Source organism: Stenella coeruleoalba, assembly GCF_951394435.1.
Source record: "Stenella coeruleoalba genome assembly, chromosome: 5".
NCBI classification, from domain to species: domain Eukaryota; kingdom Metazoa; phylum Chordata; class Mammalia; order Artiodactyla; family Delphinidae; genus Stenella; species Stenella coeruleoalba.
Genome location: NC_137150.1, coordinates 28738049 through 28756364, shown reverse-complemented (window position 1 = coordinate 28756364; position 18316 = coordinate 28738049). Strand labels below are relative to the sequence as shown.

The window sequence follows — 18316 nt, the reverse complement described above, 5'->3', positions numbered from 1 at the left end:
CATGTCACCCACAAGACCTTCACCTGCTCTGATCATTCAGAAAGGATTAGGTAGAAACCTTGGGCTTCACAACTGGCCGCCGAGCACCCCAGGGCTTGCTCATTATTTCTCTTGTTAGTCACCATCGCTGGCGGTACCGGGCGCCCCCAAATGAGGAGGACTGGCCCGGCCCGGGAAACTCCCGATCTGATTGATGCAGAGAAGGATGTTCCAAACTGACACCCAGCACAGAGGGTGGGAGTGCAGGGTAGAGAGTGCTGTGGGGCAGAGGAAGGACCCTGAGCTCGACCAGGTGGGGCGGGGCGCTAGGTCTAAGCTTTATAGGTGCAAGAGGAGGGGGCAGCGATACAGGGCTCTAAGGTCCACCCAGGGAGCTCAGACACAGGGCGGGGCCCACCCTGGGGCTGGGAGGCCCTCGAATGCCCAGGTAAGAGCCTACTACACTCGCCTGCACATTGCAGACTGGGTGTAGGAAACAGGTTTTAGGTGATGTTTATCCATGACAACTCATTTGTCCACATGCCTCGGTGAGTCATCAACTGCCTGGGGTAGGACCTGGGTGTGGCAACTGCAACCTCTTCGGATGCCTGCGCGGGACACTGCGTCTGAAGGTTGCCTCAACACAAGGTTGCTTTTTTACACCTCCTTGGCGCCCGCTGAGCAGCCTGACCCCGCCCCCTTCCTCCTGGGCCCGCCCCCGGGGGCGGAGACATCCGGAGCTGCGGGCTGGGCGAGGAAGGGAGCGCGGCGGCGGCTCAGCGCATTCCCAGTTTAGAACTCGGAGTTTGGGGCGCGGAAACTGCGCGGGCGAGTCAGCCAGGGAGTCAGCCAGCCTCCCCCTTGGAGGACAGATGTGACCGGGCGTCGCGGCTCGCGGACCTGACCTCAGGTGAAGCTCTCGGAAAGGGCAGACGGAGACGAAGAGATGCCAGCGGAGGAGCCCTGCGCCCCCGGCGCCCCTGGTGCCCGGGGGACCGAGCGCGCGCCGGGCCCCGAGCCGCGCCTGTCCAGCCAGCTGCTGCCCGAGCTCTGCACCTTCGCGGCGCGCCTGCTGTTCTACCTGGTGCCCGTCTATCTCGCCGGCTACCTGGGGATCAGCTTCACCTGGCTGCTGCTCGGCACCCTAGGGTGGATGTGGTGGCGCAGGAACCGCCTCGGGAAGCTCGGGCGCCTGGCGGCCGCCTTCGAATTCCTAAACAACGAACGCCAGTTCATCAGCCGCGAGCTGCGGGGCCAGCAACTACCCGCCTGGGTGAGCCGGGCCGAGCCGGGCGGGGGTCGGAGGTGGGGCGGATGCCCTTGAAGGTTCGGAAAGGAACCTGCGGTCTTCCGGGGAGCTGGGGCGCGCAGACCCGAGGGAGGGAGGGAGCCTGGAGACCCGCACACCTGGTCCCCCACGGATCGCGGCGCAGAGACCCTGGGGGCGGTGGCCGTGTCCCTCGCCGCGGCGCCCCTCGGCCTCATTGCCACTTCTGGTCCGGCTGTGCTGGCAGCGGGAACCTGGGTTTCACCTGAGGGCTCAGAACCTGGGAGAAAAATTACGGGCGGGCCACACCCAGGAGAAAAACAAGGGCGTCTGGGACTCTGCAAAGTTAACTCGTGAAGGAAGCAGTAGACACTTCTTCCACCCGCCTGTTGAGTGAAAGAAGAAACGCAGGACACAGCACTGACAAATACAGCTGTGACAGAAGCTGGCAGACTGGTTGCCTTTGGCAGAGGCCCGGTCAGAGGGAGGGGCTAGAGATGGGAGTGCCGGGATGGGGTTGCCAGGGGGGAGGGGAGAGACCGGCGGCCGCCGCGCTGGCTCGCGGGCTTCTCTCGCTCCCTCGCCTGGTAGAGATGCTCAGACGCACCGAGACACACCCACACACACACTCACACTCTACAGCTACAAAACCATCTCCTGGTGTGGAATGGCCTGGACTATGGCTTCTCAAAGGCTTCTGGGTCCTGAGAATCACTTGGCCCACTTAATAAAAACAAGTTTTAGGCCTCACCTCACAACCCCCAGGTGGGACTGAGGAACCTCAGTGAGTCTTATGATCAGGTGAGTTTGGGCCACCAACTGCAAGAGGGGCATTCAGTCTAAGACTTGGTCTGCAGCAAACCCCCTTCTCTGGATGATGAACTGGTGTTGGTTGTCTCTGATTTCTTCCAGAAACATTCAGGCACACAGGGAGAGGTGTCCAGAGGCCACCAGACCCCTCATTTCCCCTGGCTTGAGGCCTGTACTCTAAAATCCAGCCAGGCTATAGGTTCCTCACACTTGCCCATGACAGTAACATCTGAAGTGGGTTGAGAAGATATTAGAAAGGCCTGTGTATACTTATTTTATGTTAAAAGAGAAATTAAGCCTTATTGCATTAGTTTTCCAGGGTTGCCATAAAGTACTACGGAGTGGGTGGCTTAAACAACAGAAATGTATCAAGATCAAGGCGTCAGCAGGGTTGGTTTCTTCTGAGGCCTCTCGTTGGCTTGTAGTTGGCTATCTTCCCCTGTGTCTTCACATGGTCTTCCCTCTATACTTACCTGTGTCTGAATTTCCTCTTCTTATAAGGTCATCAGTCAGGTTAGATTAGGGCCCACCCTAATGGCCTCATTTTAACTTAATCACCTCTATAAAGACCCTATTTCTAAATACAGTCACATTCTAAGGGACTGGGGGTTAGGACTTCAACATATAAATTTTGGGAAACAGAATTTAGCCCATAATACTAATATGTGGATTGACAGTAAAGCTTTGTAAATAGGTTTACATATGTATTGGGTAGCAGCCATGGAGACAGTGTTTGGGGCCTGTCTCGCCCAGACCTTGGTTTTCTTGCATGAAAGGGGATTGATGGCTTGTGATCGTGGAAAATGTGGACACAGAGAGCAGGCTTGGACCTGTTCACACTCCTTGTTCACTGTTGAGGGAGCCCAGGCTGCCTGTCAGACCTCTGTCATGACCCCCATGGCAGCCTCAGCCCACAAGTGTGGGCCTGTGATACCTCACCAAGTGACATCCCTTTCTTTCTGTCCCTCCTGGTGTTAGGGAGGCCTCCAGACACTTAGCTGTATGCAAAGGCAACGTTTCTGAAATTGGGGTAAGAATCAGAATCTGTAGGGGCCTTGACACCCCCAATCCCCCAACACCCCCCACCCACAAATGCCATAGAAACCGTTCTGGCTCCTCTTGGGGGAGGGGTCCCCGGAACTACGTGGACATAGCCAACAGGGAGCTCAGCCTGTTGGATGAGACAGAGCACAAGACAGTATCTCCTGGTTCTCACCCCATAAACCACACCCCAGGCCTGACCCAGCTGGGTGCAGGGACACACAGAGGAAGACGACGGTGTCTCACCTCCCAAGAGGGCAGTCTGGGGCGGGAGGCAGATGCGTAACAGGTAGTTCCATAGAGGTCTCAGGGAAGCTGGAAACAGGAGTCTGAACGGGGTCCAGTCCGGGGTCAAAGGCCTGGAGGGAAGGGCACCCTACCTGGTTTCCACATCAGATTGTCCCCAGACCACAGCCTCCTGCCTCCTTGGCAGGGTCCTGGGAAGGGCCTGGCCTCCGCCTATGTTCTCCAGACCCTTCTGGCAGGCTTGGCTGGCCAGTTTGCTGAGCCAGGGCCTGGATAACCTTTGAGATTGAGGCAGTGGTACCCAAAGGGCAGTCCAAGCGGAAGGGGGCTTGCGAGCACAGCATGGAGGCGCCGTGCGGCTGGTATCTGAGGGCCACTGTGTGGTTCGGCCTGGCTGACGTGTGCGGTGTAGGCTGAGGGACAGGGGCCAAACTGAGGCAGGTCTGATGGAGGTTGGGGCTGATTCTGAAGGCTGAAAGGAGTCTGGGCAAGGTTTAGGAAAGGCCCTGGAACAAGCAGCATGCAGGGAGGAGTGAAGCTGGAGGAAAGAGACCAGTTGAGAAAGTGATTTGAGCCAAGATGGCCGTAGTGGAGACTAAGAGCTGAGGGTGAGAGCTGTGCGGAGGCGGACTCCAGGTGCTTGGTGGCCTCTAGAGTGCAGTGAGGGAGGGATCAGGGCCTTCTGCTTTCTGATTTGGGGAGCTGGGTGCCCATTACTGGGACTGGGAATCCAGAATGTGATGCAGGTCTGGGGAAGTGGGTTGTCTGTGTGAACACCTGGAAGAGCACGCACGTAGACGTAAATGTGGGCTTTTGGACCCGCCTCAGGAAGGTTTCCAAGCCCAAGGATGATGTGGAAAATCTGGAACCTACTTGGTTGAATATCCTTCTTCTGGCCTCTCCCTGCCTCCTGAGGACACACACTGTTTATGAAGACGGAGGGACGTGGCTCCCGTGTGGTAGGGACAGAGTGACCCTTGTCCACAATTTCAGAGCACGGTGTCTCTATCTTACACGTGGACCCTTCAGCACACCTTCTTCCTGTTTTAAGAACTGGTGTTCTTGCATGAATGGGGATTGATGGCTTCTGACCTCCTTTGAGAAGTATTTTTACTAATTAACTAGTAGTCAGGGGGTTGAAGAAAAGGTCTTGAGGGCCTCGCAGCCATGCAAGTCATCACCCAGCACCCAGCGCGTGAGGGTGGATCCCAGCCCCCCTGCTGCTCGCCCGGCTGTGTGTGCACCTTGCTCTAATTTGCACCAAGTCCCTGTGAGGGGACGGAGGCCAAGGCCAGGCTGAGCCAGAGCCCAGAGGCCATCGCTCTCCCCTGCCAGGCCACAGCGGTCCGTTCTCAATGGAGCTGTTCTTTCCAGCCCCATTAGGCTCCTTCTCAACACTTCGCTCCAAGCTGCTGCCTCCGGGTGGTCAGAGAAGTTGCTTTCCCTCACTGGGTCTCCTTGTCCCCACCTGTAAAAACCTGTTAAAGGGGGTTGTTTCTGGTCCAACTTGAGAGACCTGCTCCTCCTCTGGTTCCCTTCCATGGAACATACAGCTCAAGGAAAGGATTCTTCTGCTTTAGAAGGGGTGACGCGTGAAGATGCTGGGGAGCCCCTTGACTTGTGGACGTGGCCCGGCCACATGGAGAGAAGGCAGTTCGTCTTCTGAACAGGGGAGCGGCTGCTGCCTGCTGTTTACATGCGAATGTTCCTCTCACTCAATTTTTAGACATATTTTTCAAGAAATAAGGAGCCTCGGGCTTCCCTGGTAGCGCAGTGGTTGAGAGTCCGCCTGCCGATGCAGGGGACGCGGGTTTGTGCCCCGGTCTGGGAAGATCCCACATGCCGCGGAGCGGCTGGGCCCGTGAGCCATGTCCGCTGAGCCTGCGCGTCCGGAGCCTGTGCTCCGCAATGGGAGAGGCCACAAGAGTGAGAGGCCCGCGTACCGCAAAAAAAAAAAAAAAGAAAGAAATAAGGAGCCTCTTCGATCAGCCCACCTTGCCAGGGCTGGGGGCCGTGGACAGCACAGTGACCAAACTGGAGCCCTTGAGCCCACAGAGCTGGTGACACCCCAGCTCCACCACTCACCTAGCTGTCGGCCTCGAAGGCTCAGTTTCTACATGCATTTGCGATGAGTTGAGTCTGAAAAGCTGCTTGTTCGAAGCCTGGCACGAGTACATGCTGAGGGGGGCTGTCACTGTATCCTCCTCAATTTCCCAGGCCTCCTAACTCTCCCTTTTTCTAATACGAAACTCATTACCAAATGGCCCAGCAGCAAACATGGCTCCAGGGATGGACGGCTGCCGGGGGCAGCACCCGTCGGAGACTCCTGCCTGGCCCTCAACCCTTCCTGGGGTTCCGTTCATGGAATTCCAGCTCTAGTGCTCCAGAAACTTCCCGTCTGGTCTTCAGAGTCAGTCCTTCATGCTCTGGGCTCTTCAAGGCCCTTCCTGGGGTAACTTTTGCTGCTTGATGCCTCCCCGCCCCCGAGGCCTGGGCCCTGGCTGGAGTTCCAAGGCTGCCTCCCGGATCTGTGGACGATCTGCCCCATGTTTATGGGTTGCTCATTGAGCCCGAGACAGCAGGCAGAGCCGGCCCCTCTGTGGGAATGTCCCCAGTGACTTTGGGGGAGCCACTGGGAGGTGTGAGCTGCGCCCCGATGACCCGTGAAGGCCGCCACCCAGCCACACAGAGGAGCAGGGGACTGGGGCCTTGCCTGCCCTTCTGCCTGCTCCCCCCACCCCGCCATTCAGAGTTACTTCTCCTGGCGGAGTCCCAAGGATTTTTAAATCTCAGGAAACCTAGAGCTCATAGCCCAGAAGTGTCCCCATGAGCTGGAGGAAAGTGCTTCCCCACTCCCCTTCCTCTATGGCAAATAGAGAAGAGACAGTTAAGATGTTTCCTGCCCCAGTGGGAACTATTAAAGGGACAAAGCCCTGTTCTCTTTACACACCCTGTCACTTCAAGTCAAGGGGATGAGACTTGCGTCCCTTGGGCCACACTGGGAGTCAGGGCTCAGCTCCGGTGTACCCTCTTTCTGTAGGATGCCAGGTGGGACTGAGAAGTCCCATCCCAGTGTGCCCGGGGTCACTGGTCCTTGAAATGCTCACAGTGAAAAACCAAGGAACTCAGCCAGGACACGGGGTGTTTCAAGACCCCAGATTCACCCACTCCATTCTTTTGCCCATACTGTGTTTACTTTCTAAAGTAACTGGTTAAAAATCTCATTTTTCCGGTTATAAAAGTGCAAATATCCCCATGTTAGAAAATTTGGAAATGTCTACAAGTAAATATTAGAGTAAGCATTTACATTCCTGCCACCCGGAGGTACACCCTATGTTTGGGTGCACTTCCTTTGTATAAAAGGTCTATGAAAAGTCTTTTGAAAACTTGTACCTTTGAAAAATTTTTTGTTTTTATGTCCTTAACATTGTCTTACAGACATCCTTCAAAAACATTCTTAAGGATTATGATATCCTTAACACGAATAGACCAGAAGTTACCTGACCATTTCTGTAACATCACTATTTTGGTTATGTCCCAGTTTGCCCTGTTTCTGTGGCAGGCCGAGGTGGGTGGTGTTTCCTCTATCTGTCTGGAATTTCTCCCTTGATCTGTCAGTCTGAATCCCTTGACTCCTCCTTCAAGTCCAAGCTCAGTCACCCGTACTGGAACCCTTCTCTCACACCCACTCCACTTCCCGTGTTGATTTGCACTTACCTATTTTTATGTCCACTTTTCCTCCAGATCGAATGTTCTTTACAGGTGTGTTTCTTGTTCCTGTCTGTACACTCAGCTCCTCGCTCAGTGCCCAGTTCATATAGGCATTCAATAAAAATCTGTGGGGCTTCCCTGGTGACGCAGTAGTTAAGCATCCGCCTGCCAATGCGAGGGACACGGGTTCGAGCCCTAGTCCGGGAAGATCCCACATGCCGCGGAGCAACTGAGCCTGTGCGCCACAACTACTGAGCCTGTGCTCTGGAGCCCACGAGCCACAACTACTGAGCCCACGTGCCACATCTACTGAAGCCCGTGTGCCTAGAGCCTGTGCTCTGCAACAAGGGAAGCCACTGCAATGAGAAGCCCGTGCAGTGCAACAAAGAGTAGCCCCCGCTCGCCGCAACTAGAGGAAGCTCGCGCGCAGCAACGAAGACCCAACGCAGCCAAAAATAATAAATACAAATAAAATAAATTTATTAAAAAAAAATCTGTGGCATGAATGCCACAGTGAACGTCTGCAATGTAAATCTCAGTCCCTGTCTCTCCAGTTCTTTACACAGATTACACATTAAACCGACCTGTCAAAACTTAAGGACTTTAAAGATCCTCATTCCCACCTCACCTTGGCCTTATCAGCACAGAGGAGGAGGATGAAGCAGATGATGATGTTTGGCCTTTTACTAGTTTTATAAGTAAGAGGATAAATTTTTTTTTTTTTTTTTTTTTTTTTTTTGCGGTATGCGGGCCTCTCACTGTTGTGGCCTCTCCCATTGCGGAGCACAGGCTCCGGACGCACAGGCTCAGCGGCCATGGCTCACGGGCCCAGCTGCTCCACGGCATGTAGGATCCTCCCGGACCGGGGCACGAACCCGTATCCCCTGCATCGACAGGTGGACTCCCAACCACGGCGCCACCAGGGAAGCCCAGAGGATAAATTTTTTACCCTCCAGGCTGTACCAGACCTCACTGGATCACTGAACTCTCTGACGACTTAGGATTACACCCAGGTCTCCTCAAAACGACTCTGCAGCTAGCTCAGGGCAGTCCGTCTCTGCTCCGAGCCCTTATTCCTCAGCAAGGGTGACAGGCTCCTGGCACCCGCATTCTCCTCACCGATGACTCTCTTTGGAGTTTTATCTGCTCTGTCGTCCTGCTGGGTCCAGCCGACTCAGGCCAGTTCTCAGGCTGGGTGTGCTGTTAAGGAATCTATGGATTCTAGAACAGTGCTAGACAGAATTCCAAGCTGGCAAAGCAATTGTTTCCCTTAAGGCACTTTTAGCAGGGTGATGTTAAGCAGAAGAGTTGGGCAGATTTAAAAGCAGTTTTCATGGTTAAATGTTAACCTCGCAAGAACAGAGAAAAAAAGGGATGAAAGTCAGTGCTTCATCAGGAGAAAAGCGAATGAAATGAGGGACCGTTTTCTGGTAGAGGAGAAACCACTGCAGAGGCAGCCACAGAGCAGGGCCTGTCTCAGGAGGACGACAGCCCAGCGCGGCCTCCTTGTGTCCCATCCCTGCAGGACACCGGAAAAGGGTCTTCTCTCTTCTTTGCGGGTGGGGAGGGGGTCGGCAACATCAGTTGAGTCGGCAGGAGTGCGTGTATAAGAATGCCCTTTGGGCTTTTTTGCAACGGGTTTGCCGCCAGGACACAGGTGTCGTGAAAGCCACCGCTAAACCTAAGCAAAAATGGGAAAGGAGAAGACCACATCCACATCGTTGTCATTGGACACGTAGGTTCAGAGAAGTCCACCGCTACTGGCCATCTGATCTACAAATGTGGTGGCATCGACAAGAGAACCACTGAAAAGTTCGAGAAGGAGGCTGCCGAGATGGGGAAGGGCTCCTTCAAGTATGCCTGGGTCTTGGACAAACTGAAAGCTGAACGCGAGCGTGGTATCACCATTGAAATCTCCCTGTGGAAATTCGAGACCAGTAAGTACTATGTGACCATGACGGATGCCCCAGGACACAGAGGCTTCATCAAAAACATGATTACAGGGCTTCCCTGGCGGCGCAGTGGTTGAGAGTCCGCCTGCCGATGCAGGGGACATGGGTTCGTGCCCCGGTCCGGGAGGATCCCACATGCCGCGGAGCGGCTGGGCCTGTGAGCCGTGGTCGCTGATCCTGCGCGTCCGGAGCCTGTGCTCCGCAACAGGAGAGGCCCGCGTACCGCTAAAAAAACAAACAAACAAAAAAAACAAACAAAAACATGATTACAGGCACATCCCAGGCTGACTGTGCTGTCCTGATTGGTGCTGCTGGCGTTGGTGAATTTGAAGCAGGTATTTCCAAGAATGGGCAGACCTGTGAGCATGCCCTTGTGGCCTACACTCTGGGTGTGAAACAGCTAATTGTTGGAGCTAACAAAATGGATTCCACTGGTCCACCCTACAGCCAGAAGAGATACGAGGAAATTGTAAAGGAAGTCAGCACCTACATTAAGAAAGTTGGCTACAACCCCGACACAGAAGCATTTGTGCCAATTTCTGGCTGGAACGGTGAAAACATGCTGGAGCCAAGTGCTAACATGCCGTGGTTCAAGGGGTGGAGAGTCACCCGTAAGGATGGCAATGCCGGTGGAAGCACACTGCTTGAAGCTCTGGATTGCATCCTGCCACCAACTCGCCCAACTGACAAGCCCTTGCGTCTGCCCCTCCAGGACGTCTACAAAATTGGTGGTATTGGCGCTGTCCCTGTGGGTCGAGTGGAGACTGGTGTTCTCAAACCTGGCCTGGTGGTCACCTTTGCTCCAGTCAACGGGACAACTGAAGTGAAGTCTGTTGAAATGCACCATGAAGCTTTGAGTGAAGCCCTTCCTGGGGACAGTGTGGGCTTCCATGTCAAGAACGTGTCTGTCAAAGATGTTCATCATGGCAGTGTGGCTGGTGAGAGCAAAAATGACCCACCGACGGAAGCAGCTGGCTTCACGGCTCAGGTGATTATCTTGAACCATCCAGGCCAAAGCAGTGCTGGCTGTGCACCTGTCTGGATTGTCACACAGTTCACATTGCCTGCAAGTTTGCTGAGCTGAAGGAGAAGATTGATCGTCATTCTGGGAAAAAGCTGGAAGATGGCCCCAAATTCTTGAAATCTGGTGATGCTGCCATCGTTGATATGGTTCCTGGCAAACCCATGTGTGTTGAGAGCTTCTCTGACTATCCTCCTCTGGGCCTTTTTGCTGTTCATGACATGAGACAGACGGCTGCAGTGGGTGTCATCGAAGCAGTGGACAAGAAGGTCGCTGGAGCTGGCAAGGTCACCAAGTCTGCCCAGAAAGCTCAGAAGGCTAAATGAACGTTATCCCCAATACCTGCCACCCCAGTCTTAATCAGTGGTGGAAGAACGGCCCCAGAACTGTTTGTCCAATTGGCCATTTAAGTTTAATAGCAAAAGACTGGTTAATGATAACAACGCATCCTAAAACCTTCCGAAGGAAAGGAGAATGTGTTGTGGACCGTTTGTTTTGTGTGTGGCAGTTTAAGTTATTAGTTTTTAAAATCAGTACTTTTTAATGGAAACAACTTGATCAAAAATCTGTCACAGAATTTGAGACCCATTAAAAAAGTTTAATGAGAAAAAAAGTGCCCTTTGCGGGACTTCCCTGGTGGTCCAGTGGTTAAGACTCCGCGCTTCCAGTGCAGGAGGTGCAGGTTCGATCCCAGGTCTGGGAGCTAAGATCCCACATGCCTCATGGTCATAAAACCAAAACATAAAACAGAAGCAATATTGTAACAAATTCAATAAATGGTCCACATCAAAAAAAATCTTGAAAAAAAAAAAAAGCCAGGCTTCCCTGGTGGCGCAGTGGTTGAGGGTCCGCCTGCCGGTGCGGGGGACACGGGTTTGTGCCCCGGTCTGGGAGGATCCCACATGCCGCGGAGCGGCTGGGCCCGTGAGCCATGGCCGCTGGGCCTGCGCGTCCGGAGCCTGTGCTCCGCAACGGGAGAGGCCACAACAGTGAGAGGCCTGCGTACCGCAAAAAAAAAAGCCCTTTGGAACAGAGGCGTGAGGCTTTCTTTCTTTTTTTTTTCCCTAGCAAAAAGGGTGTGTACCTGGGTCTTTGTACATATGTACATGTGATTCTGTGGATGGGTCTCTAGTTCTGCGTGTGTGTGCGTCTGTGTGTGTACATGTGTCTTTGTGTGTCTGTGTATATCTTGGTGTGTATGTCTGCATGTGTGTGTCCACCCACCTCTGTATGTCTGTGTGTCTCTCTGTGTCCATACACACCTGCTTCCACGGGAGGAGCCACCGTCCCTGTGTGAGGGAGCAAGCAGGGGTCACCTAGTGACAGGCAAGCTCTGTAAGTGAAGCTCTCCAGTCCCCCTGCCTCCTGAGAGGGTCTGGTGGCCAGAAGCTCCTGTCCAGGCTTCTCAAACCCCAGCCCATCTGTGGACCCCACCCCCCAACGGGATGCAGCCGTCACTCTGGCTCCATTTCCTCAACTGCTATGGAATCATTTTTCCTAAAGAGTTTAAGAAATAAAGCACGTGACCACCCAAAGGGAAGCACCGATGTGGGCCATGTTGGTGGCCTCTGCTAGTCTGGAATTCTTAGACTCAGTTTGATTTCCAATCTTTCTCTCCTCTCTAAGCTGTCATTACCACCACTCTCTTGACAATGTCTGAAAACGCCATCATTAAATTATTAGCCCACTTTGCCTGGAAGGCTTTGGCCCAAGTGCACTAAAGAAGCATGACTGTGTTGGTTTAGGGAGGCCTTCCATGCAGGCTGAGGCCCCTTCTTGCTGAAACTTCCCCGAGGGCTCCTGCAGGCGGAATAGCAAGCATCTGAGATCCTGGTGATTTGACCACGGCCCCGACAACTTTCGAATTTTCCAGGCCTGCTTTGGGGAAATGCTCATACCTGTACTACGTCAGTCAGAAGAGTGTTCATGTTTCTATGGAGACGAACCTTCCAGAGCTCGGTCTCCATTTAGAAGTAGATTTTTGTCCATTATCTCCTTGATTGTAGATCCTATGGGCAGCACAGGAATGAGAAGCTTCACTCCTCTTGGTCAGGAGAAACCTGAGGCTGCAGGAAGGGAGTGAGGACACCTTCTAGGGGCAAGGGCAGTGCCTCAGGCTAGGCAGAATTGTGATATTGTGTTTTTCACCTGTTAGCTTTTGCCTCCCTTTGCTCTTTGTGGTCCAAAAGATTTGTAAAAGAATTGAGGGCCATAGGCTGCTGGTAGGAATTTGATGTTCTCCTAGGAGTGACAGCTGGAAACACAGGCTGTGACTCTCTAGCCTTGGTCAGGAACCCCAGGGAGCAGAAAAGCCACCTAGTTCCAGGGCTGGAACAGGTCCTCTAGCCTGGGGGGCCCTGTGTGCTCATGCTTCCACATCCTCCACCGCCAGGATCAGGACAAGCTGGCGAACTTGTTAAAGATGCAAGTTTCCAGGCCCCGACCAAGAATCCACATTTTTTTTTTTTTTTGCGGTACACGGGCCTCTCACTGTTGTGGCCTCTCCCGTTGTGGAGCACAGGCTCCGGACGCGCAGGCTCAGCGGCCATGGCTCACGGGCCCAGCCGCTCCGCGGCATGTGGGATCCTCCCGGACCGGGGCACGAACCTGTGTCCCCCGCATCGGCAGGTGGACTCTCAACCACTGCGCCACCAGAGAAGCCCAAGAATCCACATTTTCACCAGCTCTCCAGGTGGTGTTTTTATACAGAAAAGTTTGAGAATCGCTCAAACTCAGAGTCTAGCCCTTTGCGTTGCCTGGTGGTTTGAGTGTCTCTCTTCCTAGCTGGTCCCAAGGACTCCCGGCTACCCCCAGCCTCATGGGAATTGGTACAAAAGTGACTTTAGGACTCAGTCTGACAGTGAGCCATGTGGCGTCTTTTTCTGCCTTCCCTTTGTTTACCTGGCGAGGGAAAGTCACACAGAGAGGCTCTGACCGGGCTGCTTTGCCCCACCTCACTGTGGAGCTCCTGCATTGGGCAGAGTTTCCCGTGGAGCCTCGCAGGCATTGGGCCCAGCCTATCTGTGACTCATTAACTGGGGGCACAGATCTCTCAGCCAATCAGCGGAGGCCAGAGAAACAAGAATCTACGTGGTCCTTCCCCCTCCACCTCAACCACTTGCGCTGTGTTATCCTCTTCTCATCTTCTGTTCCGCCTTCTCAGTGGTCTCCCAAAGTGCAGAGCAGCAGGCACTAGGAGACCCAGGGAATTTGCCAGGCTTTGGGTCAGACAGAACTGGACACACAGCCCATGCGATCTTGTTCTTGGCATGTACCTGAGGTCAGAAGTGTCAGTGTTCGTACCTCTGAGGTCTGTACGACTTCCATCAAGAATCACCATTTCTGGCGCATTTACTCTGAGTCAGGAAGGGTACTGAGCTCCTTACATGCATTGTTTTATTTAGTTTTCTCAGGAACTTTGTGAAGTTGGTAGTATTGTACCCATCTTGTGGTTGAGAAAACTGAGGTTTAAAGCGATGGAATTTTAAATGCAAAAGGGATAGGTTAGAAAAACACTGAGAAATGGACTTCAAATGTTGATATTTCAGATGGCTTAAGGGGAGGGGAAACAGATGAGAGAAAGATTTGAAGGCTGGGCTCAGGTGAGAAAATCTGAGTTCTGGTCACCTGACTGATCTTGGCAAGTACTAGTCTCTGAGCCTCTCCTCATATGTAAAACAGGGATAATTGCATCTTTGCTGTTCACTTTATACAGCATGAGGAGGATCAAATGAAAGTGTCTGTGGAACCCTTAGCTAGAAAGCATGGCCTACCGGTGAAGCCTCAGGTCCCATGAGGGCAGTCCTCTGTCCAATTAGACTTTCTGTAAGAGAGGAAAACAGTGGTATGTAATGTTTTCTTAAGAGGAGTGAGTGGTGGAGTGGAAAAGCATAGACAGACGTAGATCTGGGTCACAGCTGTAGCACTCCACAGCTGGTGATTCTAAGTAACCTCTCAGCCTCAGTTTCCTTATCTGGAAAATGGGTCTAATAAAGGATTAAGATGAGTATTAAATAACATGAACTCAAAAAGGCTGAAAATAGGATGAAAAAAATACAACTGGGTAACTTTGAAGCAAAAGAAAGCTGTAGTAGCAATTTTCATCTTAGACAAGATAGACTGTAACTCGGATATATCTTTAAGACAAAGAAAGATGTTATATGCTCATAAAGGGAGCCATAATTAAGATATAATCATCATGGCCATATATGTACTGCATAATATAAACCTGAAATATAAACCAACAGCTGACAGAACTGCATAGAGAAGTAGATAAATCAGCATTTTGGCTTGAAAATTTTCATATATTCCTCTTTGAACATGGAAAATCAAGTAGACAAAAAGTAAGCAAAAGTAAGCGAAAGACTATTAAAAAGTAAGCGAAAGACTATTAAAAGGAAATGATTAATAACTTGATCATACATGGAACAACCATAGAAATTAATCATGTGCCAGGCCACCAAGGAATTATCACTATATTCCTCTTTGAACATGGAAAATCAAGTAGACAAAAAGTAAGCAAAAGTAAGCGAAAGACTATTAAAAAGTAAGCGAAAGACTATTAAAAGGAAATGATTAATAACTTGATCATACATGGAACAACCATAGAAATTAATCATGTGCCAGGCCACCAAGGAATTATCACTATATTCCAGTGAATTGCCACCCTACAGACTGTTCAGATCATAAAGAAGTTAAATTAGGTAAAAAAAAATAGGTATAGATATCTCGTGCATCTAGATATTTTAAAATATTACTATTTTAAAAAATCATTGTTTAAGAGGAAGTCATAATGGAAATTATAAAAACTGAGAGCTGAATAATGATGAATAATGATGAAAACTGTTAAAAATTGTAAGGGAATTTATAACTTTGAATTTATCATGAAACAAGAAAAACTGAAAATAAATGATTCAACTCTAAAACTCATAGAGTTGACCCTAAGAACATAAAAGAACAACAGATTTCGATCAAAGAAATAAGAAGTAAGGAAGGAAATGATAAATATAGGGATGAAAATGAACAAAAAATTTTTAAAGGTAAAGGGGAAAGAAAATTATTAACAACTGAAGTTCATTCTCTCAAAAGATTAATATAATAGACAAAACTTTGTCAAGCTTGATCATGAAAAAAATAGAAAATAAAATATAGAATGAAAAAAGGCAGAAATAACTACAGATATAACAGATTAAAAGAGCAAAATATTGTAAATGACTATATATCAAGACACATGAAAACCTGGATGAACTAGACACATTTCTAGAAAAATATAAATGCCAAGATTACCAGACTAAGATCAGTAGACCTTGAATACACCGTTAACCTCTACAGAGAGACATGGTAATTTACCACCCACAAAAGTCTCAGGCTAAGATGGTTTCAGAGGTAAGATATGCTAAATTCCATCGATCAGATAATTCCTATATTTACAAGTTGTTTCAGAAAATAGGACGATAAGGATAGCTGTCCCACTCATTTTACAATTTATCATAAAATCTTTATACCAAAACCAGATAGGAATTGTACAAGAGCAAAAGCTGTAGGTATCACTTTGGATCATTAGTGTATAAAGCCTAAATGAAATATCAGGCCAGCTAAATATGTCCAGTAGGGTTTATCCTGGGAACTAGTGATGGTCCTGTTTTAGAAAGAAATATCAGTTAAGTTGACCACATTAATGGATGAAAGGAAAAAAAATAACATGATTATCTCAATAGATATGAGAAAGTATTGAATATAGTTCAATACCCATTTATAATGAGAGCTCTTGGAAATTTAGGAATTGAAAAGAACTTCCTCAGTCTGATAGAGGCTGTCCTCCAAAATCTATAGCAAAAATTGTGCTTAATGGAGAAACTTTCTTTTTTTTTTTTTTTTGTGCGGTACACGGGCCTCTCACTGTTGTGGCCTCTCCCGTTGCGGAGCACAGGTTCTGGACACGCAGACTCAGAAGCCATGGCTCATGGGCCCAGCCGCTCCGCAGCATGTGGGATCTTCCCAGACTGGGGCATGAACCCGTGTCCCCTGCATTGGCAGGTGGACTCTCAACCACTGCGCCACCAGGGAAGCCCTGGAGAAACTTTCTTTTGTGGTCAGGAACCAGACAGAGCTGCTTTCTATCACCAGTGTGCCTGCGTAGTACCAGAGGACTGGCCAAGAGAAGCAAGTAAGGATAAGAATGGGGAGCGGAAAGAAAAAAATTGTTATTATTTGGAGATTATAAATGTTTGTAAGTTACCTATGAGAATTAACAAGCAATTAGAACTAGTAACAACTTTCAACAAAAGTTGCCCAGAAAATGAAATACCATTTTTAATAACTATAAAACCCACAAAGTAACAAAAAATGTACAGGACTTTGGTAGAAAAAAAAGTTATGATCCTAAATGTGAATACAATCAAATGTGAATAAATAAAGGGAAATATTCTGTTCATGGATGCAAAATGTAGTAAAGAGATCAGTCCTCCCACAAATTAATCTATATATTCAGGAATACAACAATCAAAATCTCAGGAGGATTTTGGCAGGGAGACTGACAAGATGATTCTAAAATTCATATGGAAGTATAAATACCTACTATTATCTAAATCAGTTTGAAAAAGAAAAGCAAAAGGAGGGGAATCACCCTACCCAGATCATATTGTAAAGCCGTAGAGATTAAAACAGTGTGGTACTGATGCAGAAACAGGCAAACAGACCATGGAGGTCAATGCCAAGTCCTGAAACACACCAATGTACACATGGGAAGCTGATGTGTGAGGGAAGTAGCTTCACTAGTTAGGAGGAAACATGGGCTTCTTTCTTTTCCTCCCTCGCTCCCTCCCTTCCTTCCTTTTTTGTATGTTATTATAAAATTGCCTTAGTGAAGATAAAACTACCATACGACCCAGAATCCCACTACTGGGCATATACCCTGAGAAAACCATAATTCAAAAAGAGTCATGTACCACAATGTTCATTGCAGCTCTATTTACAATAGCCAGGACATGGAAGCAACCTAAGTGTCCATCAACAGATGAATGGATAAAGAAGATGTGGCACATATATACGGTGGAATATTACTCAGCCATAAAAAGAAACGAAATTGAGTTATTTGTAGTGAGGTAGATGGACCTGGAGTCTGTCATACAAAGTGAAGTAAGTCAGAAAGAGAAAAACAAATACTGTATGCTAACACATATATATGGAATCTAAAAAAAAAAAAAAAAAAAGGTTCTGAAGAACCTAGGGGCAGGACAGGAATAAAGATGCAGACATAGAGAATGGACTTGAGGACACAGGGAGGGGGAAGGGTAAGCTGGGACGAAGTGAGAGAGTGGCATGGACATATATACACTACCAAACGTAAAACAGATAGCTAGTGGGAAGCAGCCGCACAGCACAGGGAGATCAGCTCGGTGCTTTGTGACCACCTAGAGGGGTGGGATAGGGAGGGTGAGAGGGAGATGCAACAGGGAGGAGATATGGGGATATATGTATATATATAGCTGATTCACTTTGTTATACAGCAGAAACTAACACAAAATTGTAAAGCAATTATACTCCAATAAAGATGTTTAAAAAAAATTGCCTTAGTGAGAGTGTGGAGAGAAATTATGCGCCTATCTCACCTGCTATAAAAAAAATTCCAGACAGATTTTAAATGCGAAAACTAAAACACAAAACCAGTAGATAAAAACATAGAATACGGGCTTCCCTGGTGGCGCAGTGGTTGAGAGTCTGCCTGCCGATGCAGGGGACACGGGTTCGTGCCCCGGTCCGGGAAGATCCCACATGGCGCGGAGCGGCTGGGCCCGTGAGCCATGGCCACTGAGCCTGCGCGTCCGGAGCCTGTGCTCCGCAGCGGGAGAGGCCACAACCGTGAGAGTCCCGCGTACCGCAAAAAAAAAAGTAGAATAACTTTGAGAATTTGGAGTAGGGAAAGGTCCAGATTATAATGGGAGAACAGACTCATTTGTCTTCATGGAATTGAGGAAGCATGGTGTAAGCAGCCGCCCCATGAATGTCAACATTTCCTTCCCTGGTCCAGGACTTACTCAGGGGCAGTCACAAAGAAGGTGGCCCGGCCCTTGTGTTGGCTCCCTGGGGAGGGATGACATGGCTGAGATTCGGACCCAGGGAGGCCCTACAGGTGCCTAAGGCAGAATAAGCTGTCTTGATGGTCTCTTATTTTCTTTGTCTGACTCGCTGCTCTGGTCAGGGATTCAGACTCACTCTGGGGGAATCTTTTAGACAGGAGCCTCAAATACAGGCATGGGTGGCCAGGAGAGACCATGACAACGTCCTCAG

General features: G+C 49.8%; 1 protein-coding gene and 1 pseudogene across 2 annotated transcripts in view; both read left to right on the top strand.

The window, feature by feature from the left end:
• The first annotated feature begins 833 nt into the window (after positions 1-833).
• Positions 834-18316, top strand: part of ESYT3 (extended synaptotagmin 3) — a 57470-nt gene continuing 39987 nt past the window's right edge. Inside the window, exon 1 of the mRNA XM_079922176.1 lies at positions 834-1252. Within this exon, the coding sequence (XP_079778302.1) occupies positions 926-1252 (327 nt within the window). The 5' untranslated portion in view covers positions 834-925. The remainder of the gene's footprint in view (positions 1253-18316) is intronic.
• LOC307186949 (elongation factor 1-alpha 1-like) lies at positions 8746-10996 on the top strand (annotated as a pseudogene). The gene is made up of 2 exons: positions 8746-9075; positions 9279-10996. The product of its transcript is annotated as an elongation factor 1-alpha 1-like (transcript).